General features: G+C 37.8%; 4 protein-coding genes across 7 annotated transcripts; 1 reads left to right on the top strand and 3 right to left on the bottom strand.

Moving 5' to 3' along the window:
- Nucleotides 1-241: 241 nt before the first annotated feature.
- Nucleotides 242-7,882, top strand: LOC109187250 (regulator of telomere elongation helicase 1). Its single transcript, XM_019337412.1, has 24 exons — nucleotides 242-443; nucleotides 1,069-1,331; nucleotides 1,604-1,752; nucleotides 2,046-2,127; nucleotides 2,208-2,355; nucleotides 2,657-2,813; nucleotides 2,924-3,100; nucleotides 3,365-3,492; nucleotides 3,609-3,654; nucleotides 4,159-4,300; nucleotides 4,393-4,547; nucleotides 4,746-4,837; nucleotides 4,919-5,026; nucleotides 5,116-5,184; nucleotides 5,394-5,480; nucleotides 5,626-5,685; nucleotides 5,789-5,904; nucleotides 5,999-6,056; nucleotides 6,152-6,257; nucleotides 6,345-6,406; nucleotides 6,502-7,038; nucleotides 7,177-7,322; nucleotides 7,405-7,552; nucleotides 7,654-7,882. Exons 1-23 carry the CDS (start codon nucleotides 342-344, stop codon nucleotides 7,466-7,468), a joined length of 3,054 nt encoding a protein of 1,017 aa, XP_019192957.1. The 5' UTR covers nucleotides 242-341; the 3' UTR covers nucleotides 7,469-7,552; nucleotides 7,654-7,882.
- Nucleotides 7,883-10,909: 3,027 nt separating this feature from the next.
- On the bottom strand, nucleotides 10,910-13,376 carry LOC109187258. Its single transcript, XM_019337424.1, has 3 exons — nucleotides 12,686-13,376; nucleotides 11,505-11,576; nucleotides 10,910-11,212 (listed from the first exon to the last, which is right to left on the bottom strand). The coding sequence occupies exons 1-3, from the start codon at nucleotides 13,277-13,279 to the stop codon at nucleotides 11,210-11,212; spliced, it is 669 nt and encodes a 222-aa protein (XP_019192969.1). The 5' UTR covers nucleotides 13,280-13,376; the 3' UTR covers nucleotides 10,910-11,209.
- Nucleotides 13,377-13,927: 551 nt separating this feature from the next.
- LOC109188207 lies at nucleotides 13,928-17,777 on the bottom strand. Its single transcript, XM_019338779.1, has 4 exons — nucleotides 16,538-17,777; nucleotides 16,093-16,268; nucleotides 15,478-15,701; nucleotides 13,928-14,916 (listed from the first exon to the last, which is right to left on the bottom strand). Exons 1-4 carry the CDS (start codon nucleotides 17,559-17,561, stop codon nucleotides 14,127-14,129), a joined length of 2,214 nt encoding a protein of 737 aa, XP_019194324.1. The 5' UTR covers nucleotides 17,562-17,777; the 3' UTR covers nucleotides 13,928-14,126.
- Nucleotides 17,778-18,424: 647 nt separating this feature from the next.
- LOC109188208 lies at nucleotides 18,425-20,972 on the bottom strand. 4 transcript variants are annotated; one of them, XM_019338781.1, is made up of 7 exons: nucleotides 20,736-20,972; nucleotides 20,556-20,624; nucleotides 20,315-20,447; nucleotides 19,933-20,036; nucleotides 19,561-19,705; nucleotides 19,328-19,468; nucleotides 18,425-19,234 (listed from the first exon to the last, which is right to left on the bottom strand). In XM_019338781.1, the coding sequence occupies exons 2-7, from the start codon at nucleotides 20,594-20,596 to the stop codon at nucleotides 18,566-18,568; spliced, it is 1,233 nt and encodes a 410-aa protein (XP_019194326.1). In that variant the 5' UTR covers nucleotides 20,597-20,624; nucleotides 20,736-20,972; the 3' UTR covers nucleotides 18,425-18,565. The 4 variants fall into 4 exon arrangements, with proteins under 4 accessions (XP_019194326.1, XP_019194325.1, XP_019194327.1 ...); XM_019338780.1 differs by having other exon boundaries at nucleotides 20,757-20,972; XM_019338782.1 differs by having other exon boundaries at nucleotides 20,825-20,972.
- Nucleotides 20,973-21,990: the final 1,018 nt, after the last annotated feature.

The following is a 21,990-nucleotide window of genomic DNA, read 5'->3' as shown; positions in this document are numbered from 1 at the left end:
CGAGTTCAACTTGGGCCGCAAGCCCGCAACCAATACGGATCATTTGCTTTGTTTCCCCCCATATCACGGCCCACAGTAATCCTTGTAAAGCCCTAATTGTAGAATTCAATTTCTGAAAAATAAAATATAAAATATAAATATAAAATATAAATATAAAATATAAATATAAAATAATAAATGAAAATAGTTGACGTATATATATCTCCCGAGGCACAAAAATTGGCGGGAAAATCATCATGCGCTTGTAACTTATAATGCACTAGCTTAGGGTTTGAGCAGGGGAGCAAGCGAGATACCGATTACTCTAAGAAAATACTGCGGTTTCAGTTGATCGGAGAGAGATGCCGACGTACAAAATCAGGGGAATCGATGTGGATTTCCCCTTCCAGGCTTACGATTGCCAGCTTGTTTACATGGAAAAAGTCATCCAATCTCTTCAAAATGTAAGCCTTTACTCTTCTTTAAATAATAATAATAAAAAAAAAAAACCTTTTGTTTAGTCGTTTAATTTGTTCCTTCTTGTAAAGTTTTGATCTTAAGAAAAATTATTCTGAGTTACCCCTCAATTGAAGTAAACGATTGGAATGGTACCAGAGTGTCAGTTAGTTACATTTTATACAGTATTTTTCTTATGCTAAAAAATTGAAGAATGAGCATATAAGTCTGTAGTCAGTAATAAAACTTGATTAGAATTGAACTTTTTTTATATTGGAACTGTCCCTTACTAGGGGCATAATCATTAATCAGGTAAGGGATTTCTTGCTAGGCAATCCTAAGAAAGCTGAAAAATAAATATCCACACCCAAAAGAAATCATAGCTTATTTTGGGAAAGCATGCTTAAACAGTATTCCTTTTAGCAAAGTTCTATTGTGCTTCTTCTTACTGTTATGTTAACACAAAATTACCAACTTTATAATTGTTCCCACCATATCTGGGGTACACAACCCATTTGTGTTACAATGCTTTGTCATGTGTAACTTTTAAATAATTATTTTCTCTTTGCAATTATCTGCCTGAGTACATTTATAGTGGAATTACGTTGTGAACACATGCTTGTGATGCTGCAGAGATGTAATGCACTGTTAGAGAGTCCCACTGGGACTGGAAAGACACTGTGTCTCTTGTGTGCCACATTGGCTTGGAGGAAGAGTTTGGGTGCTTTTTCATTACGCAAGTATGAAAGAAGAGGTCAAAATGGATCCAGCCAGGAGTTAGATCCCTATTCGGTATCACAGTCTGAATCCTCAAGATTACCTGCTATTGTGTATGCATCACGAACTCACAGTCAGATTAAGCAAGTGATCGATGAGCTAAAAAGGACAAATTACAGGTCAGAGCTAGATTGTGATGTTTGGTTGACTTTTGATGTGGCAGGTGTGGTGGGATTACATTAACCTATAATCACATAAGATTAATAGAAATAATCTCCTTACCCAATTGAGTATGATAACATCGTCTATAGTTTTATAAGTAACTTACTGCTGTACATTAAAAATCTTTGCTTTTGTTTGTTAATTTTCGTTGGGTGCCACTATCAACCTTTTCCATTTTTTATTTCTGATATTTGTAACCAAAATTGTTTGGATATTATGAAAACTGCAGGCCCAGAATGGTGGTATTAGGATCCCGAGAGCAATTGTGCATTCATGAAGAAGTTAGTTTACTTCGTGGGAGAACACAAACAAATGCCTGCCACTTGCTTTGCAAAAAACGGACAAAGCGTTATTGTGCCCATTTTTCTCGCGTTGCAGGTATAACTGTTCTTTGCATTCGACTCTGCTTATTGTGTATGCTCCTTACTAAATAAGCATCTTATACTTGTCTATGTGTGTGCCTAACACTCTTTCATTGCTTCATGATTCTTTTTTGTATTCTTTTCTTGAGGATGGATTCTGCATTATTTAATGTATTATATGGAGTAGCATAGCTAATGATATGGTCTAACTTACAAGTTTGATCATTCTACAGTGAAGCCTACTCTATATTTTCTCTGCCTTAATTTATTATTTTACACTGTTCAATATATTTTCTCATGCATTTGCAGAGTTCGTGAAAGGTAATCCCAATTTAGGAGATGAACCTATTGACATAGAGGACTTGGTCAACATTGGGAGAAGCAATAGCACGTACGTCTGGCACAACTTTTTCTGCTGATGCATGTATACTGATAAATCTATACTTGCTTATAGTTCTACCACTATTTTAGGTGCCCTTATTATATTTCACGAGATCTTCACAAGTCTGTTGACATCTTATTTGCACCTTACAACTATCTTATCGACCGGGAGAACCGAAAATCATTGTCTATTGAGTGGTCAAACAGTATACTTATCTTTGATGAAGCTCACAACTTGGTATGTTGCATCTCTTCAACCTTTGGAGTATATAATCTTGGGCTATCTGCTTCTTTGTTGTGATACTTGTCTATATTTCATTTTCTAATGTTTTTGACAAGGACTTGACAGTGAATTTTGTATATATATTAAATCTAGTATCTTGTTTGTTGGCCATACACTTGTAGTGAGTTGGACATGTATAACATTAGTCCTCCAAGTTAAGGAGTATTATAAATAAATGTAGTCCTTTATATTTTACATTCATGGATGAATTCTGATTTAGGCAGGTAACAAAATATATTTCTTAATTACATTATAGGAAAGCTTGTGCGCTGATGCAGCCTCTTTCGACATACCATCAGGGCTTCTGACAGCTTGCGTCTCTGAAGCAAAAAATTGTGTTGACCTTTCCATTGCCAGGAGGGAGAAGTCAAGTGACAAATCATGCAATCCAGATAACTTTGCCATTCTCAGAGGTAATTCCTCGCATACAAGATTGATGAATGTATGTCAACATGTTTATCAATGCTCCTTAGGTATGTTTTTATTGCCGTTTGTTAACAAGAAACTCATTTATTTCATGTAGCACTTCTTTTGAAGCTTGAGAAGAGAATTGGTGAAGTGCCAATTGATTCAAAAGAATTAGGCTTTACAAAACCTGGTACTTACATTTATGAGCTACTTGCTGATCTTAACATCAATCAGAAAACTGCCAACATGCTCATTGATATAATTGAAGAAGCAACATTACTTCTTGAGGAAGGTTGGTAAGCCCCCTTACTGCCTTGACATTTGTGATGCTAATCAGCTGATCTAAGCTCTAGCATATGGAACCAGAAGTTTGTTTAGTTGAATGAAATAAAGTTACTTGGTTCACTGTTTTCACCTGATGTATGTCAATTCAAGCATTCTATCTTATTGCAATGAGAGTTCCAGATTTAGCTTTACTTTGTTGGTGGTCATTAAAGTTGCCTATTATTTTCAACTAGTTTCTGTTGAACAGTGTAGTTCTTACTCCTTTGGGCAGATGCAAGTGTTGCTAATAATGAAGGATTAAACAAGTCAAAAGGAAGCGTCTGTAGGCTGGAAAGCATGGGTGATATTCTTAAAATGATTTTTAGAGATGATGGTAATCCTCATGCAAAATACTATCGTGTAAGTTCTAAGATGTTGTCGTTCCACTTACTTGAATTTTTATCATAATCAAGCAGAATGATACGACTATATCATTTTTTACTCATTGCCTCATTAATCTTGCAAAATTTTGTTAGGTTCATGTTCAGGAAGTTGAAGGAAGTGGTCCTGATGCCTTTAAAGGTATGGCAAGGTTTTCTTTGGTCTTAATGATGAATTTCATTTCTTGGGCTAGATGGAAGTGACAATTTTTGTTCTAGAAGATTTTCTTTTTCATTTCTTCCCTTCCCTTAACTACACGCTAACATAATGTACTTGTTACTCTTCCATTTTTCCTTTAAAAATTATTATTCTGTTTCATTTCATTGTTTTGATTGTAGTAACCTTCTTATAATGCAGTCTATATATGTACTTATAGAAAGGCTGTAACATACTTGAATTATATGGTCTACCTGCAAAAAAAAAAAAATTCAGATTGATTGTTTTCCCCTTTTTCTTTTTAATTACTTAGATGCGGGTTATCATTTTTACTATGAACAGTGAAGGATATTCTAAAGTGAGCTAATATCTATAGAAATTTCTGTTTGTATTGATGATTACTTTTAACAATAAAAAATCACAATTTATAAATTTCCAATGAGGGTTCAGTTTTCGTAAATATGTTTTAGTGATTTTCCTTTGCTGCAGGTAAGGCATCTAGAACACTAAGTTGGTGGTGTTTCAATCCCGGAATTGCCATGGAAGAGTTTTCCAAATTGGGTGTTGCATCTATTATATTGACGTCAGGCACACTATCCCCAATGGATTCATTTGCTGAGGAATTAAAGCTGTAAGAAAATTGTTCAGAATAAAACATTTTTCTTACATTTTGGTCTTGACACAATTGAGTTTCTTACAATGTATTATTTCCAACATTTGTAGAGAATTTCCAATTCGTTTGGAAAATCCTCATGTCATATCAGAAAATCAAGTATGGGCAGGGGTTGTACCTGTTGGCCCATCTGGCTATCCTTTCAACTCTTCCTATCGAAGTCGTGATTCTCTTCAATACAAGTTAGATCTTGGCAATGCCATTGGTATGTTGAGTAACAATAGTTTTAATAGTTTATTGCTTCCATTTTTCTTAAATCAAATTTCTACATGTCAAAATGCAATTTTAGAATTTGTATGGAAATATTGATTCTTGATATCCTAGTGTGATCTTTTGAAGACTCGAGTAGCTTCTAGGGATTGTATATGACAAAGTTATTGTTTTTGGAATTTCCCTGCTCCAGTCAACTTGGCTCGAATTGTACCAGATGGACTTCTTGTATTCTTTCCATCATACTATTTTTTGGACCAATGTATTGGGTGCTGGAAATCTGCGGTAAAGTGCTATCATGTTTTGTGCAATAATTATGAAATTTGTTTTTGTGCACCTTTCTCAAGCATTGCCTGAATTTTGTAGGGTAATGGAAACCAAACAAATTCTAGTACAATCTGGGAAAGAATATGCAAGCACAAGTTACCTGTAGTGGAACCAAGACAATCATCTCTCTTTCCTTCAGCAATTGAAGTAACTAAAATACTACCTTCACTATGTTTTTTTCTGTAATTATGTACAATAATAATCTCACTTTGTCTCCTGTATTATTTTATAAATAGGACTATATGTCTAAGTTAAAGGACAGATCAGCTTCTGGAGCTGCATTTTTTGCCGTTTGTCGTGGCAAGGTAATTATTTCTTGCAAAATGAATAGGAGTTTCTTATACTAGATGAATCTGCTTTTGACAAAAAGTTTCAAAACTAATCCTGAGTGCTACATTTGTCTCGGAAATGACCAACTGTAGAGCTTAAATGATATCAAGCTACTTTAAGGAATGATAAGGGCCTTTTATTCCCTTCTATAATAGTGTTTGATGTTGAATGATTGGTTCAATAGGTGAGTGAAGGATTGGATTTTGCTGACCATGCTGGTAGAGCTGTGGTGATCACTGGCATACCATTTGCAACCAGAAATGATCCTAAGGTTTGTCTTGCTTCTCTTTGTTCCTGAAATTTCAGTTAATTTGATAATGGCCATGGCTCTCAACGTTTCTCTCTCTATTACCTTGTGCATTCTGACATGTTCAATATTCACAAAACCTCTCGGGTCTTATTGGTGTGTTATTCAGGTTCGTTTGAAGCGTGAATATTTGGATCAACAAACACAATTGCAACAATCTATTTCTAAGGTACTATTTAGAGACCTGGTCAAGAGATGATGTTCTGATGTTTTGTTCCTTTCTATGTGTGTCCTCTTGGCCTTCCCTTCTTATACTAGATGGTGATCCACAGGGCCTGACTGGAGAAGAGTGGTACAGTCAAGAAGCATCAAGGGCTGTAAATCAGGCTGTTGGTCGTGTCATTCGCCATAAGCATGACTATGGAGCAATCATTTTTTGTGATGAAAGGTTGTTCAAAAATTATTTCTAGTCCGTATATTTGTTATTCTGACAGTTGTTTACACTCCTATTTAGGTTAATATAACTTTTTTATCTTGAACAGGTTCACTAATCCAAATCATCAAGCACGAGTATCACTTTGGATAAAGCCTCATATTAAGGTGTGGTTTGACAATTTCTATTAGGTATTTCTACTCTATTTTTAACAAGTATTTCCCCTTAATAAATGAACACATTTCTATGTTTTAACTGGCAGTGTTACTCCAAATTTGGAGATGTAGTTTTCTCACTTACTCGATTTTTTCGAGATGGAGGGATTCATGGCCCATCAAAGCTAGAGATGATGCGACCTAATGCAAGGGGTAAATTGCAGATAATTTCATTCCCCCTGCGGCCCTGCCCTCATGTTTTCCATTGTAATTCAATTTTAGAAATTTGTATTCTTGCAGAAAATGTCAGCCAAGTAAAAGACTGCAAACCTCCACTTGATATTAAGATTTCTATCCCTTTGGTAAGTTTCAATTTATTTACATTGCATGGTATGACTTCAGCATGATGATGATGAATATTGACTTATAACTTTTCTTCAATGGGCCCTGTCATTAGACCTTGCCTGTGGAGCAACCTTGCTCTGTTGACTCAGTATCTTCTGCACTTAAAGCCAAACATTGCAGAAGCTCCAGTAATCTCGATGAAATAGTTCCAGCCAATCGGTCATCTCTGAAGTCTGACAAGCTAGTTCAGAAATTGGATATGAAGCGGTCAAGTAGTTTGTTTGAATTTGAAAACAAATTTTTACCCTCTTTGAGGAAAACCACGCTGGCTAGCAATCACAAATTGATTGACTTGACAGAAAGTAAATCTGGTGAGGTGATTGCACCTTGTTCTTCGAAGAGGCCTAGATTGGTTATAACGGGACCGGATAAGGTATGTTGCAAGAATTCATCAGAGAATCAATGTTGCAATATGTTGAAGGATGAGAAATTAACGCTTTCTGGATCTCAAGACACGATAAAAATGCTACCAAAAGATGAGCTGACATTGCAAACAAAGGTCACTTCGTGTAATGACCATGGAAAACCGTCTGGCTCTGTTACATCTTCTGAGGATGCAGAAAACAAAGGATCCATATTTCTTGTCCAGGTAAACTACTTTTCTTTTAATGCATGGAATTCAGGTACAAAGAACCATTTTAGTATTGCTGTCTTGCTTCCATTTAACTGTGTTCCTATCAGCTACCTGAATAGAATTTGAGGGTTATCAGAATAATAATACTTACAGGTTCGCGAGAAGCTTAGTGACGTAGAATACAAAGAATTTGTTGGTTACTTAAAGGCTCTGAAGTCCAAAGCAATGAAAATTGGGCATGTTTTGGAATCTGTTGCAAGATTATTTTCTCTTCCTGATAGACTACCTCTGCTTCACAGGTGCATTTAATTTTCTGTTTTAAATCATTTGTTTTAATGAAACTTCTCTTCTTAGCAACAAATTTTTTCAACTTGTTGACAGATTCAAGGATTATATTCCTGCCAAGTATCGATCTTTATATGAGCAGTATATAAATAAGCGATGACGCCACTACCGGTCTTAAACAATGTGATCACCTGTTGTAAATATGCCAACCCCTACCCTAAACCTGCTCGAGAAGATTTTTGAGGTAATGTTTTGTGTGAGTAGGTTAACATGTTCTTATTGCAAAACCTGGCCTCCCCCTTTTTACTTGTGTTGATCCTTTAGCAGAAATTTCATTTTTGCCAGACTTGAAGGGAAGTTGCGCCTCTAGTACACACCGGATTCTGGATCTCCGGCAGCCAAAGATCCTGAAGAAACAAGGGCTATTAGTCTGCAACAAGATTTAGTGTGCCTGAAATTTTCTGATCTTGAATAGAAACTACTGCTAACTGGAGTTAACTTTTTGCTGTATGTATTACTTGCAAATGTAGTCTCAATCTTTGATTGCAATAGTAAATTCTTTGCATTTTTCACCCTCGTGTGATCTTCACCTTTTCTCTCCCAACATCCCGAGGTTGTCAAAACACCGCCGGAACTTACGCCATAATTGGCGTCCACCAAGGCACTCAGTACGAATTTGTACGACTTCTTGTCATTCAAGTTCAAGTAACAAAGCAAGAGCTCTTCCATTGCATGAATTCCCTGTCAATTTCGCCGTGATGATTTAACCTCGCCTCCATCATTTCCTGCATCGAACGCTTGAATTCATCGCATGAGAGCGAAGAATACGTTGAAACCATAATGAAATCTTCCAGACCTAATGAACATTCCCTGCCTGACACAAAGACCATAATGAAATCTTCCAGACCTAATGAACATTCCCTGCCTGACACATCACTTTGATCGCCCTTGTAATTTCACACCCTGACCTTACAGGAATAGCGAAAAAGTTAATTTGTGGTGATTCAATTGTCTTATAAGTGATTTTTTCATGTAAAATACAAACAAGTAATCTCATAGTAGAAGGTCATATGTTTAAATTTTTATCACATGTCCATACATACTCACACGTAGTGGCTGGGATAAAAACGCGGTAAGCCAAAAAAAAAAAAAAGATGGGAGAGGTGGAAGATGAAAGGAGAGGAGGGAGGAAGAAAGGGGCCATGGCAGCTATCACTGCCACCCCAACCCTCCAACGTAGTATCCTGTACGTGAGTGGGAATATATCAGATCAGATCATCAGAAATATGAAATAATTCATGTATGTTCTTTAATTTGCAGACGGTCTCGAAGACAATTTGGAGAAGACGATGACAGATGATTTTTCCGGCAGAAGAATGCGAAAATGTTATTCCGACAGTGGAAACAGATGTAGCCCTGATGAGCAACCACCGGCGGCCGCCGCAAAACCAACACAAAACCATCGGCGGCGGCCTCTCCAGAAACGGTCATTATCACGTCCAAATCGTCTTCATCTATTTTCTCTGAAAAACATTAACGCCAGCATTTTATCCTCGGAGAACGCGCGGTTACAATGTTCCATAATAATCGCGCTGCTGGTAGTTATGTCTTGCGTCAGTGTCCTTCACGGCATGACAAAGTCTAACAGTGTCATCGCCTCCAGGCCTCTCTACATAATTATCCTAACTGACGTCACCGTCGTGGTGGCTCGCCTGTTCATCCTGCGGAAGCAGGAACACCCCGACACGGCGGCCGGCGCCCACAAATACAATGAAGACGATGGGGAGTATAACTGTAGACAAGCATTTGCAATGCTGGAAATGGGGTTGGTGCTCTACCAGACCATTCGTGCTCTCTTCATTGACTGCAGCTTTTATCTTCTTCTTGTTGTGTGTGGCCTTTCTCTCTTGTAGATTCTGCCACGTTGTATATAAACAGATTAAAGGATTTGATTCCAATAGTATTACTCTCTTAATAGAGTTCTCTAGGAGTTTAACAAAACAAACTAGCTCTTAATTATTTCATCCCAGAATAATAAGGTTTGTAATTATTAAAAGATTTGATTCCAATAAAAGTCCAACAAAACACATCCTTATTATTAGATTTGATTTCAATAGTAGTCCAAAGATATGATAGAATTACTAGATTAATTTACATGCGCCAACAACAATAATAGTAGTCTAATTAACAAAACACATCCTTATTCCATTCTTATTATTACTTTCATATATACTTGATTATCTTATGTTAAAATTAAGTGATTTACACTAAAATGATTGGATTTTTTTTAAAGCAATAAAATCACGGTGAATTACTGAATAAAAAGTAGAAATAAAATCAGGAGGAACGAAATCCCAATACAAAGTGTTAGCATGAGAGTAGGCCATTAAAGCAAGAGTACGTATGAGCTACGAAGTACTATATTAAAAGATCTAAGAACTAAGCTAACTAAGCAACTAATAAAAGATGACATTTCTACTTTACTGTCATTAATAGTAAAGCCGACATAAGAGAAAAGTTCAGTATGAGAAGATGTCAAGTAGCGATGAAGATTGGAGCAATCAGTGAGAAGTTCAACCAACAAGAACAATATTGATTTTTAGTTCACTAATAATAACTTTTTACATGTCACATTGCTGTATATGCTATAACCTGCATGAGTGAAGCAAAACAACTCATCAAGAAAACGACGGTGCACGTACAAGAACATGGAATATATATGTGGTAGGGGTTGTGTTTGTGTTAAACGCAATCTTTTGGTTGTTTTCGTATCTCATAACCTCAGTAATTACTAATTAGTCAAGAAAACTGATTGATTAAGATAGGCCGAGACAAAACACACATATTATACTACAATAGGCTTTGCGTTTGCGTCTTATCTACGTTGGACGACAGACATATATATACATTCATTATTCTCAACAAGTGGTCGGAAGCTTCGTCTGGCGAAGGCCACACAACCCCAAGTGTTCGGTTAGCCACCAATATATATAATATTGTTTTTCTATGTCTGGATTCACGTATAATCGAACATCACTCGTTATATGATGTAAACAATACGAGACAATTCAATTCAAGATGTGTATAACAGAAGAAAATGTAATATAAATTTTATGTGTACGAAGAGAGTTCAGAATATGCTGATTCTCAAATCTCTCTTGTCTTCCACACAACACAGAACAAAAGAATCAATCCAAAGTAACATAAAAACGAGTAATATATTTGGCCTCCCTCCATTGTGGGATGATCTCAACTTCTGAACCATTACTTTCTCGATCTTCCATCAACAAATGTGTTACCCTCATCCTTACTGGGTTCAACTCCATGAATCTGGCAAAGGCGACAGAGCCGAGGAGGCAAGGGCAAGAGTCGTACCTGGAGGAGGAGCTCGGGCTGTTAGCAGTGGCTCGATGAAGCAATGTCTCTGCTCTCCAACAAACCATCCGGGATCATTCAGATGTAGACTCCATCATAAAGAATATAAATGGGGTTGTCAACTCACACCCAAACACAGTCAGTAGACTGCTATCTCTGTGTTTTTCACTTCTCTTAATATCTACAAAGATCGTTAGTTACTTTATGGTAGTGCGGAAAAGAAGAATTTAATACCCAAAAAAAAAAGACACGACTTTGGCAAATATGTACTGTATTCATTGATTCCATGACGAAAGAATGAAAACTCTCTCATGCTAGCTAGTAGCATGTTATTCACAATAAGTTTCTCACAGACATGACAAACAACTTTCATAGTTACATCAAGAAGGAATGTGTATTATGTATCCATGCATTTAAATCCCGAAAGCTGCATCTGTACTGCGGCAGCATGGAGCAAAGGAGATGCAATGACTTGTTGCATCAGTTGGCTTCCATACAAAGCTCCACCTCGGCGCCAAAAGCCATATTACTGTCCAAAAGGAAAAGATAAATGTAGATCAGGAACTACCAATACAGTGCTGTAATGGCAAAAGCAGCAATCGTTATGTATACCAATAAGGTTCTATGACTTTAATGTTGTTGGTTTTGTAGGTCAATGATTGAATTCCTATATCTAATAAATGAGTATGTATGTTTATGCATCATGCAGGTTGCTGAATTATACTCCATCATCTAATTTCCGATATAAACCATTCCTCCATATAAATTCGGAGCAAGATGGACATTATGAGAAACTAAGGAAGGTAGACTAAACATCTCACCTCGGGGTAACAATTTTGATGGGAGATAGTCTCATTCTTTGTATTTACAACAATTTCACACGATACTTTCCCCTGCAACAAAGATGACGTGGAAATAAGATGCACTGTCTTGACAGGCATTGAGAATTGAATCAGAAGCTATTAACTATTTACTATAGGTAGAGGAGGCAGCAGAACAAAAGAAAAGAAAGGGCACGAAAAAGCAACATGTTGAGCATTTCCCAGAAGCAAGTTTTACTTTTTATATAAGGCACCACCAAAGTAAGTAGAAATAACCAAAGAGAATAACTTGCAAACAGATAGATGGTCGCTGCTGCATCGAAGATTGCAATGAAGTGATGTACTAAAGAGAACCAATCTTATCCAAAATTAACTTAGTCTATGGAAACAAAGTTCCCCATCAAAGTGCACTACTCCTATCAGCATCGGCAATCCATGGTTTATTGCAATACAAAAAGCTAGAAGAATGAAAGATATACATATAAGGAGTATATATAAAAGCATCCTCTACAGAACTGAAAATATCTAATCATTCTCTGAATCCAACCAGCACACTGAATGAAGTTTTGTCAATAGTATATTGAACTCCAACTCCATTAACCATCAAGCTCACAAATCACTACCCTAACTCAAGTATTCCCATATTTCATATTTGCATGGACTTTTACCCACAGATACTAAAAAGGTTGGCATAACTAGAAAGTTTCAATTTTTTGTTTTCATACACGCTAACACACAAATTGATCTCTAGACTATATCAATATCACTAAACTAACTCAAAATTTCAATTTTTTTCATACATGAAAATTAATCTCGAGACCTTTTAGTGAGAATCTCAAACCTATATCAATGAACTACCTCAAAAGTTGTCACTTTTTATTTTTTTTTCAAAAGCGAATTGATCTCAAGACCTTTTAGTTAGAATCTCAACTTATACCAACAAACTCTAAACACATGCTTATTGATCTTGAGACCTTTCAGTGAGAATCTCAAACCTATGTCCTAAGCAAAGTTTCAATTTGTAAGACTCCTAAGCTCCGCATTCAAACTCAAACATCATTAATTAATATTTATAAGCTAAATATAAATGACAAACAATCATCTTGACAAAAGTTGAATTTAGCAATATAATATTTGTTAGTTGTTATGAAATGTGATAGGAAGAAGAAAAGGAGAATGACCTGTAGAGGAAGGTCGAGCAAGAATAATCCAAGCTGACCACTGATCTCAGTAACGGTATCGAACGTAACCGAACCCCTAGCGACGTCCTCGATCAACGGAAGCACGTCGGTTATAATTTCAACCCCTTTCAGCTGCAGCGTAGCGTTAATGTAGGAAGAAGCCCTGGCTTTAAGGTGGCCCTCCTCCGACGTGACGTATCCGAGCCGCTTTCTCCGGTAGGCGATCGAAACGACTAGTGCGTTGTAATCAACGGAATAGAAATCTCTGTTTTGGACCTTAACGATAAGGTCCAGGTAAATGTCTAGGGAGGGCGGGAAGGGGTGAACTCTGAAGCCACGTAGTTTGAGGCGGGCGACGGAAACTCCGGGGTCGGAGGGCCAGATGAGGAAGACGGCCACGGCAAGGAGGAGAAGTCCGGCGGAGTAAATCAGGCGGCGGCGGCACGTGCGGCTTATGTAGGAATGCGAACGATAGTAATTTGGTAGAACAATGATGTATTGTGGAGTCTGGGGCTCCGCCGGGAGTGGATGGAAATAGCGTTCTTGAGTTGAGCACGACGGTGGCAGCGGGTCGGAATGTCTTGATGAAGTCATCTTCGCCGCAGTGGTTTTCAGGCGAATGGAGCAGAGACTGAGAGAGATATAGGTAGGAGAGGAAGGTGGTGAGGTGGGCCCAACCACCTAGGTAACATTCTCCCACACCATTTATAATTCCATTTTTTAACAATTATTATACTTTTCGTCCCAAATTAGATGATAATAATGTATTCACCCCTTATCTTTAAATGTTGCTACTATTTACACTCAAATTATTGTTAGCTTGCTAACTACAAAGTTCCAAGTTTGATTTTCAGTAGAAGCAACTTATAGGCTTTTTGTGCATTTAAATAATGACTACTAATTTCTTTCGTCATTCAAAACCTTTATTGCACTATATTTTTTTTACTATAATTTTGTCGAGACTCAATATCAAACTGTACACTTCTAGACACCAAGAGCCAAAGCCAAAAGTTGTTACCCTTTGTATTTGTCAATGGACTATAGGAGTAAGGTTTACTTGTCTTTGCGTGTACGACATAGTTTTCCTTCATTTTCATTGGTAAATTATATGGACTCCAACCTAAATAGAATATTATCCTAGGACTAGAAAGGGACAAGCTATTTCAATCATGCCCTACAGAAGAAGCAATTAACATCATCTACTGTAAACTAGTAATTCTGCTTTCATTCACACAAGCAAGAAGCAACTTGAGAAAATGAAAAGTTCATTCAAGGAACTCAGTACCATGTTGACTATTGAAAATTACATAGTAAAATATCACATCACATTGTTTTTGGGTTTCTCAGCACACAAAATGACAGAACACAATACAATGTAATGTAATGTATTCTGAGTAAATTATGAACAACGCAAAATCTTGTGAGGCCAAACATTACCCGGTTATGTGCTCTCTCTGTTAAGCGGATGTGTGATGGACTCCAAAGTCTGGTACATAATCGAACAAGCACGAGAAAATTCTGACATTGCATGAAAAAGTTCGGGAAGGCCTGTTCTTAAACTAGTCAGTGACTTCACTCTGACCTGCATACACTGCCTCATGTAGGCCTCCTCCTCCTCTTTCAACCTCTGCTTCAGTGCTTCTAGTTGTAGTTGTCGCTCGATTACATTGTTATCCTCGTGAGGTCCATCTTGTTCTGTGTCATCGTTTGGAGTTCTCCGTTGCATATACTTATGATACCAGTCCTCAAATTGCCTGGTCCTCTTTTCAAGCTCCTTTCTTGTATCCTTACACCTGTCCTTCAATTTCATCTCATCTAGTTGATGTTGCACGATGGTATTTACAACAGCAGAAAAGCTATAAATAGCGGTTTTAGCAAGCTCATCAGGAAGCTTCCCAATCAGATCTTGCCAGGCATGCAGAAGTGCAAGAATTGGAGGGTTCTGGGGCCTTTGTGGGGATGAAACCTTTTCCTTCAGATTTGTATCAATAGGAACCAGATTTAGCTTCAACCAATCGTTCAGGCCTCTAATATATTCCTTCTGGTGGATTATCATTTTCTCAAACTGTGAATGCCACTCTTGTACAACAACACCTAACTGGTAAGTGCGTTCATAGTGGTGCTCACTTGTTTCTTTGGGGGACTGCGACATATCCAGAGACCTCAGAGCTAGCACGATCTGACATTGATTCTCATGATGTCCCTTCATGGTCTCCCACATTCTAGCCATCCTGAAGTCAGCACAAACTATTCAGGCAACGATACCATGGTCTGACGAAATACCAGGAGGACATACACCACAAAAATATACGATAAAGGGAAAGAGAAGAGTCAAATTTGCAACACCTAATAACAATATTCAGCTTCGTTTTGATAAATTACAGAAGATCAATATCCATAGTGGAAGTGTTTCAGTAGTTCAATTTCTGAGGGTTATTGAGCAAGGACAAATAGAACATTTAAAAAGTTAAGAACACCACACCAAATGGCCAAAAAAGGTTTTTTTTTTTTTTGAAAACAAATAAGCAGGAAATTCTTCTATTGTTTTCAGTTTGTTATATGGACTTTAGGAAGCAGATATACTTAAAACCAATCCATCCACTGCTAAGGAGGATAAAGTAGGTTGAGACCACTTCTATTCAATAATAATCCAAATTATAGACCTATGGCATAAATGAAACCAAAAAACCTAACTGCCTATACCATCTTCAAAACATTGGAAATTAAGAAACTAATATAACAAAAGGAGAAGGGCATTTAACATGCAAACATTTTGAAGAATGAGAACTTACGACTCAACAAGTGATTTTAATTTTGGATAAAGTTGGTCATCACGTAAGCGGTTTATTTCTGAAACAGTTGAATCCATGGATTGCATGTCAACAATATATCTTGTATGCAAGTGGCTAACTGTTGCCTTCATTCTCTCTAATGCTTCTGTATTTGTCCCGCGCTTCTTTAGCTTATTTAGTGAAGCGACCTTTCTTTGATACTCAAGTTTCATTTGCTCACCCGCCTAATGCAACACCACCAATGAACACAAGGAGTTGAATGCAAAATAAATATTGAAGAATACATGGGAAGAAGGTTTTAAGTACATGAATGTTTCTTATTAGAACTCTGTTGAAATGCAATTGCCAACTGGGGAGCACATGGCACTGAATTAGAACCATGACTTCAAATTTTAGTTAAAATATTCAGAAAAAATTCATCATTTTTTAAATAAATACAAGAATTTTTAAAAAGAACAAAGTAGAGGTTTTCTACTTATCCAAGATGGCTTAAAGATTGATTCTACAAAAGAACTCCTCAATAGTCACCTTCCTTCTGCACCTTCTTCTATATTGGAAGGGCAGAAAATTGAGAGATTCAAGAAGAAAATGATCAAAATGTCCAATTGCACATACCTTAACCTCATCATAGAGCTTTTTCTCCCATGCTAGCATCTTGTCTAGTACAGTGGCATGTGTTTCATTTTCTTCTGAATCAAAGTCATCTTTCCCATCATCTTGATTTGGCATGCCTTTGAAGGACTTATTCCATGTAATGACACGCATGACTTTTGTAGCATGATCAACATGCCCTATGAAGTAAAAATTGCAGTGACTTATATGGCAGCATAAGATTGGAAAAACTCATCCAAACTTTGGAAGCACAAGTAACTATACTAATAATCAAGCCATCTACTAATCTTTTCCATACACTCAATATAGCATAAACTCCAGGAACAGATAAATTCTACAGTGTATATCTAATCAGATTTAGTTTCTTTCAGAAAGCTGGCATCATTAAGAAGTTTAGGCAAGAAATTTCCTTAGAACAAAGAACATAAGTGGGAAATTTAATTGCTACCTTTAGGATCAGCAAAGTTTGAGTGATAATGCAATCGATTTGCCTCGAGCATCTTGGATACTTCATGAGCACTTTCTGATGCCCGGAGGAAATAATCATCGAGTTCGGAAAATATCTGTAGAAGATTTGCAGGCTGCCCGGATTTCATTTTACCCTCAGGTGGAGCTTGAACTTTCACTCTTTTTGCAACCTTTGTGGGTGCTGCCTGAGGGGGAGGCGGCTGTGTTGGAGGCTCTGCAACTTTGTCTGCCACCTCAGTTGCCTCTTCTTTACCACTTCTCCTACCTCCCCCTTTGCTACCACCGTCGCTTACATCATTTGCCCTTCTTTTAGCCTCTTCCTCCAACAGCTTCCGCTGAAGTTCCTCTCTTTCAACTCTGCCCTCATCCACGTCCGCCAGTGTAGGTCCGGCATCGTGACCCCAGGAGAAAAAATCCCAGTTATCATGGAGCGGAGGCGACGGTGGCGGCATTGGAATACTCTGCGGCGGCGTCCGCGGTGGCGAAGGCGGCGGCAGGTCCACTCTGCCCCCAATTCCACCACCGCCACTACTTTTACTACTCCGATGCTTCAGTCCATGAACACTTTCATCCTCAATATCCTCCTCCGTCTCCTCAATAATCGGGTCTTCGTGCTTCAAGTCGGGCGTGGGTATGGAGATCTCTGGCATGGTGGCGGCGCGCTGCAGAGGAGACGGCGTGAAGAAAGGAAGAGGTGGGGGAGGGGGCAGGTCATAGTTGGAAGTCATAGAAGGCGGGATTCCCACGGAGCTTCCGGGAACGGAGGAAGATCCGGAAGTGGAGGCGGCGGCAGCAGCAGCAGCAGCAGAAGCAGAAGTGAATTGAGCTTCACCTTCTGCGTAATCATGGAGGGCAGCGCCAGTATTCTTCAAGGAAACAGCGTAGCTGGAGTGGGCCGCCGCAAAAGCGTTCCGCGCCGCCACCGCCTCCTTCATGAACATCTTCCGCTCCTTGCATCTGGCCACCGTCTCTTCGTTCTCGATCTTCGATTGCGTACACCCCATCGGAACCCCGACCTAATACATAAACCTCTCTACTACATATATTTACACATACAGACACAGAAAACAGAACGTCTAAGATTTGATCAAACTGAAATCTGTTCCAGAATTGACGAGAACAGGGCGGAGGGGAAGGAGAAAAAAGAAGAGATTGAGAGAGAAATCAGAATATTAGAAAGACTCACTCTGCTACTTTTACTTTTGTCTGGAGACCAGACCAAAAACAACAGTGAAGGGGAAGCCGGTTAGCCGGATATTTCCCATCTATAACGGCGTCGTTTTATTATAATTAACTAACAATCTTCTTCATAATAATACTTATAATTGATATCATCAGATTCCGTTTTCTATGCTTAATTCAATAACAATTACTGTTTTATCACAGTTGCTATTTTACTACACCATACTTATTAAACAACAAATATTAATTACATCGTATGTGTCCCGACCGACACCTAACATTTTATGTTTGACAAATCACCTAATAGTGTCCACCTTCTATATAACTTATACTATAGGGGTGTGCTGGTTTAGGTTCTGCAGTCGTTTTCTTTGTGCATTAAATTATTCCCTTATAAAGAAACAAAACATACAATTACAAGCAGATTGAAAAAGAATGCATTTTGATGAGCAGCTTTTTAATGTCAACTAAAGTAGCTTTAGGTAGAAGAGTGGGAGCCCATTCGGATATTATTGTATCATATTACATGTGAAGTCTTCATGCCCATCTCATTCCCCCCCTTGGTTAGATGGCAAGGATTATGTGATGCCAAATTGTCATTCATTTAATCAATATGTAGTAGATGCAGAGATTTATTTCTAAAACAATGAAGCATTTCATACTTTCTATCTGTAACTCTATAAGATATAGAATCTGATCGAGCTTTTGTACAGATGACATGTTTACTTACAATGATTCCTGATGATAAGGCCTATCATGCAAACAAATTAAAGAATCGAACTAGGTAAGGCTAAGAACATTAACATTCTGCAGCAAGAACTGCATATCATTCTTTCATGCTTGCTCTGGCAACTGCCAACAGAGCTACGAGGTCATCATAATCTGGCAGCTTTGGATGGACATGTCCTTTTGGATTACACGTCTCAACGTGATATGAAGCCGATCTAAAATGCCCTTTTGAAAGTTCGGTTGGACTTGATTGTTGGGTTTCGGTTGGGAGGGAGGCTGATCTACTTGGAGGGACATCTACTGATCTTCGGCTTGGGATTCTGCTGGAGCTACTAGCTTCATTTTGTTCATATGATGGCTTTGTTTCTGTGTCTGGTTTACCACCTGCACTGTTTTTTCTGCTGTAATGTTCCAAAAGTGAGTCCAACTTCTTCATCTCTTCATCTCGCTGATTGCTGTGTTCATCTCTTGAACCCACTTTCTCATCACTAAGTGCCCGGTGGGTTCGTATCCTCCTAACTGATTTTGGCTTTGGCCTGGCTTCTTTATCATCACTGTCTTTTTGTTCATCAACATCCCTGCCCAAAGCACCTTTCATTTTTTCTTCTCGTGATTTAGTGTAGGGAGGGGGGATTGGGTTATGATAGACTGGAACCTCAGATTCTTTTTCAGGATTTCTATTGGAAAGATGATGATTCTCTCCTTTCTTCTCAGCTTTTTCATCTAACTTGTATGCTTCTTGATCATTGCAATTCATGAACGACTCCTGCAAATCACCCAATTTGCAGAGGAAAATGACAATAAATGCATCTATCATCTCTAGACATAAAATTGACATGAAACTTGCCAAAAAACTTACTTGTTCAATTGTAGGTGGTTTATACAACTTCTGCTCCAAGGCCTTTGAATTCCAGTCTATACCCCACTCAGATGCTATAACTTGCATCAACTGAAGCTTCATATCTTTGGATGGTTTCCTAGACTTGAGCTTTTCAACAAACTGGGGAAAAACAACATTAACAAATGGGAGAGATCAGAATTGCAGCACACATTCAAATTTCATTTTCAAGCCATATATATGTATATAGCTACCTCTTTGTTAACGAAACAATCGAGGGCATTGCCATATCTCTCAGCAAATACGGTTCTCAGATGGCGCAATTCTGGAACGTCACCAAATCTTGCTGCTGCAAACATCAAAGTCGACACGGCTTCCTTGCAATCCTCAGGGCATTCCCTGCAGGAAAGTTAGATATATGATCATACAGATGAGCATTGAAAAGAAAGGCAACAAAGTTATTGTAAAGTTGATGTCTTTATTCTGCCATGACAGACAACTTGAAATGGTAAACAACAGGCCAAACTATGGGCTTTGAGAAGAAGCATAAAAACATCATTGTCAACTGCCATAATAGGTACCACACACTCACACAGTACAATAATCTAATCAAACATGTTATATACCTCTGTTTACTCATGATTGGAAGATTGTTTGAGATCTGTTCACAGTACTGATCCATTAGATCATAACACCTCGAGTGGTTGAGTTCAACCAGAAAATCTTCACACTGTTTCATCATAAGCAGAAATTGTAAGTATGAGAATTGCAGTCTCCTAAAAATTCAAGAAAATCTCGTCGGAAATGCCAGAGACCAGAGATATCATTTCAAGAAACCAAAGCACACTCAGCCACGTACAAACCAGAACGGCAATGAGAAAATTATCAAACTTCAGATTATAAATTACAATATGACCGAAAAAAAAAAAAATTCAAGGGACTTCAAGAAATCAACTAACCCAACAAAAAAAAAAAAAAAAAAAAAAAAAAAAAGAGTAAAATTCTTACCCTTTCATATGCATTCATATCTAAATCATTCTTGAGAAGGTCCGCGATATCATTCCTTAAATACTTCTGCATTGCATTCCTCTTTCTCCGTATCAAATCTACCCGAGTCTTGGTCAGCTTGATTCCCGCCTTGCTATAACCATAGAAACAACACCATATATATCAACCCAAGAAATGAATGAAAACTAAAAAATAATAATTATAAACTCATACTGGCAATACGAAGTCATTCAAATCTTACCATTTGGAAAAGAACTTTCCCTTTAACCAAGAGTCAAACATTTTCTTTTCTTTTGTTTTCTGGTATTACCTAAACCAAAAGAACACAGAAATAAATCACCAAGATTTATAGAAGTTGAGATTCTGCTATAAAAACGCAACGCATTCAAGTAACGAAAAGAATCCGACTTGGAGACCCCGCCATGAAAGAAAAGAAAAGAACCTTAGAACGAGCTAGGAAGCAATAACAATTGCGGTGAGTTTGGTTCTGACGTCGGAGCTTCCACTTACTTGATGAAGAAGATTGAATTGATAAAGCTTGAGCCGAACGAAGCTAGAGGAAGGGAGGACTTGCGAAAACTCGACCGTGAATGATTGATAATTATGAGCGCGCAGCAACCGCCTCCATTTATGGACGAGATCGAAGAGAGAGAGAGAGAGGGAGAACAGAGATGGAGATTTCAGCAGAGAATCTTGTGAAGAGAGAGAGCGAAAGGGAGGGAGAAAAAAGCGAGAGAGAACTCAGGGTTTTCCGCCACGTCAGCACCCACTTTCTGTTAATGGCGCTCTCACAACTGTCGTCGCTGAATTGACCATGATATCCTCGGACTCTACGATCGGTTTTCTCTAATTCGGCGCCAAGCTCAAGGGTAGAATGGGAGTGATGAGCGTTTGGCAACTAACTCGGTTGCTTTTCGATTACGAAGTTGCCGAGCCTGGAAGGGAACTAACGAGGCCATAAGTAATAATGTATTACTTATTTAAAAAAATTACATCATAATATTTATTTTACGTTTGATAAAGTATTAATCTCTTACTTTATACCTCATAATAATTAGCTGAGGTACATAATATAACTTTACAATATATAACGTACATTGTAAGGTTTTTAATTTTTTTTAGTATATAGTATAATATGACATAATATAATATTATGGTAAGCTAAGCTTAACATATGAAAGAAACAAATTAAACATTTTTAATTTGAGAAAAAATAGCATTTTCTTAACCAATTAATTAATTAACTCATTTTTTTCATGCAATGGCGCCTAAAAAGGAGAGTTAGTTGGAGTTTAAAACTACTATTGCGACATTAGAGGAGAAAATATTTGAGTCAAAACACGATTAAGGTTGACTACATGCATGTAACTACAATAATTGAAACTCTGGTTAGTTTGAAGCAAAACGTGCTAATTACTTGCATGCGTGTTACGTGGTAACTTGGTGGAAGAAAATGGTCAAACCAATTCCCGTGGTATCAATTTCAGTGACCTTGTAGTTATATTAATATTCACTAGAAACTCTTGGGGCTTATTTATTTTATTGAAAAGAAAAAATGAAAAAATGAAAAATAAAAAGATGGATGATGATGAGGCAGGATTCATGGCTGGAAAACAGCGCATAATTCATTGCATGGTCCACATCATCATCTATATATCTTACTTGCTGACGAAGCA

The sequence above is a fragment of the Ipomoea nil genome, unplaced genomic scaffold, assembly GCF_001879475.1.
Source record: "Ipomoea nil cultivar Tokyo-kokei standard unplaced genomic scaffold, Asagao_1.1 scaffold1421, whole genome shotgun sequence".
Lineage (NCBI taxonomy): Eukaryota > Viridiplantae > Streptophyta > Magnoliopsida > Solanales > Convolvulaceae > Ipomoea > Ipomoea nil.
The sequence above is the reverse complement of the archived record's forward strand: the minus strand, read 5'-3'. Positions and strand labels throughout refer to the sequence as shown.

What these genes read in the sequence shown, in the direction of transcription:
- LOC109187250 (XM_019337412.1), top strand. Translation starts at nt 342, where the DNA reads ATGCCGACGTACAAAATCAGGGGAATCGATGTGGATTTCCCCTTCCAG. An exon ending in CTCATGCAAAATACTATCGT is followed by an intron (nt 3,493 to 3,608) that starts GTAAGTTCTAAG and finishes AAATTTTGTTAG; the next exon opens with GTTCATGTTCAGGAAGTTGA. An exon ending in TTAAGATTTCTATCCCTTTG is followed by an intron (nt 6,407 to 6,501) that starts GTAAGTTTCAAT and finishes CCCTGTCATTAG; the next exon opens with ACCTTGCCTGTGGAGCAACC.
- LOC109187258 (XM_019337424.1), bottom strand. Translation starts at nt 13,279, where the DNA reads ATGACTTCATCAAGACATTCCGACCCGCTGCCACCGTCGTGCTCAACT. An exon ending in TGCTCGACCTTCCTCTACAG is followed by an intron (nt 11,577 to 12,685) that starts GTCATTCTCCTT and finishes TCTTTGTTGCAG; the next exon opens with GGGAAAGTATCGTGTGAAAT.
- LOC109188207 (XM_019338779.1), bottom strand. Translation starts at nt 17,561, where the DNA reads ATGGGGTGTACGCAATCGAAGATCGAGAACGAAGAGACGGTGGCCAGA. An exon ending in AAACTTTGCTGATCCTAAAG is followed by an intron (nt 16,269 to 16,537) that starts GTAGCAATTAAA and finishes TTTACTTCATAG; the next exon opens with GGCATGTTGATCATGCTACA. An exon ending in TTAAAATCACTTGTTGAGTC is followed by an intron (nt 14,917 to 15,477) that starts GTAAGTTCTCAT and finishes TGCTGACTTCAG; the next exon opens with GATGGCTAGAATGTGGGAGA.
- LOC109188208 (XM_019338781.1), bottom strand. Translation starts at nt 20,596, where the DNA reads ATGTTTGACTCTTGGTTAAAGGGAAAGTTCTTTTCCAAATG. An exon ending in GGAAAGTTCTTTTCCAAATG is followed by an intron (nt 20,448 to 20,555) that starts GTAAGATTTGAA and finishes CTATGGTTATAG; the next exon opens with CAAGGCGGGAATCAAGCTGA. An exon ending in ATATGAATGCATATGAAAGG is followed by an intron (nt 20,037 to 20,314) that starts GTAAGAATTTTA and finishes ATGATGAAACAG; the next exon opens with TGTGAAGATTTTCTGGTTGA.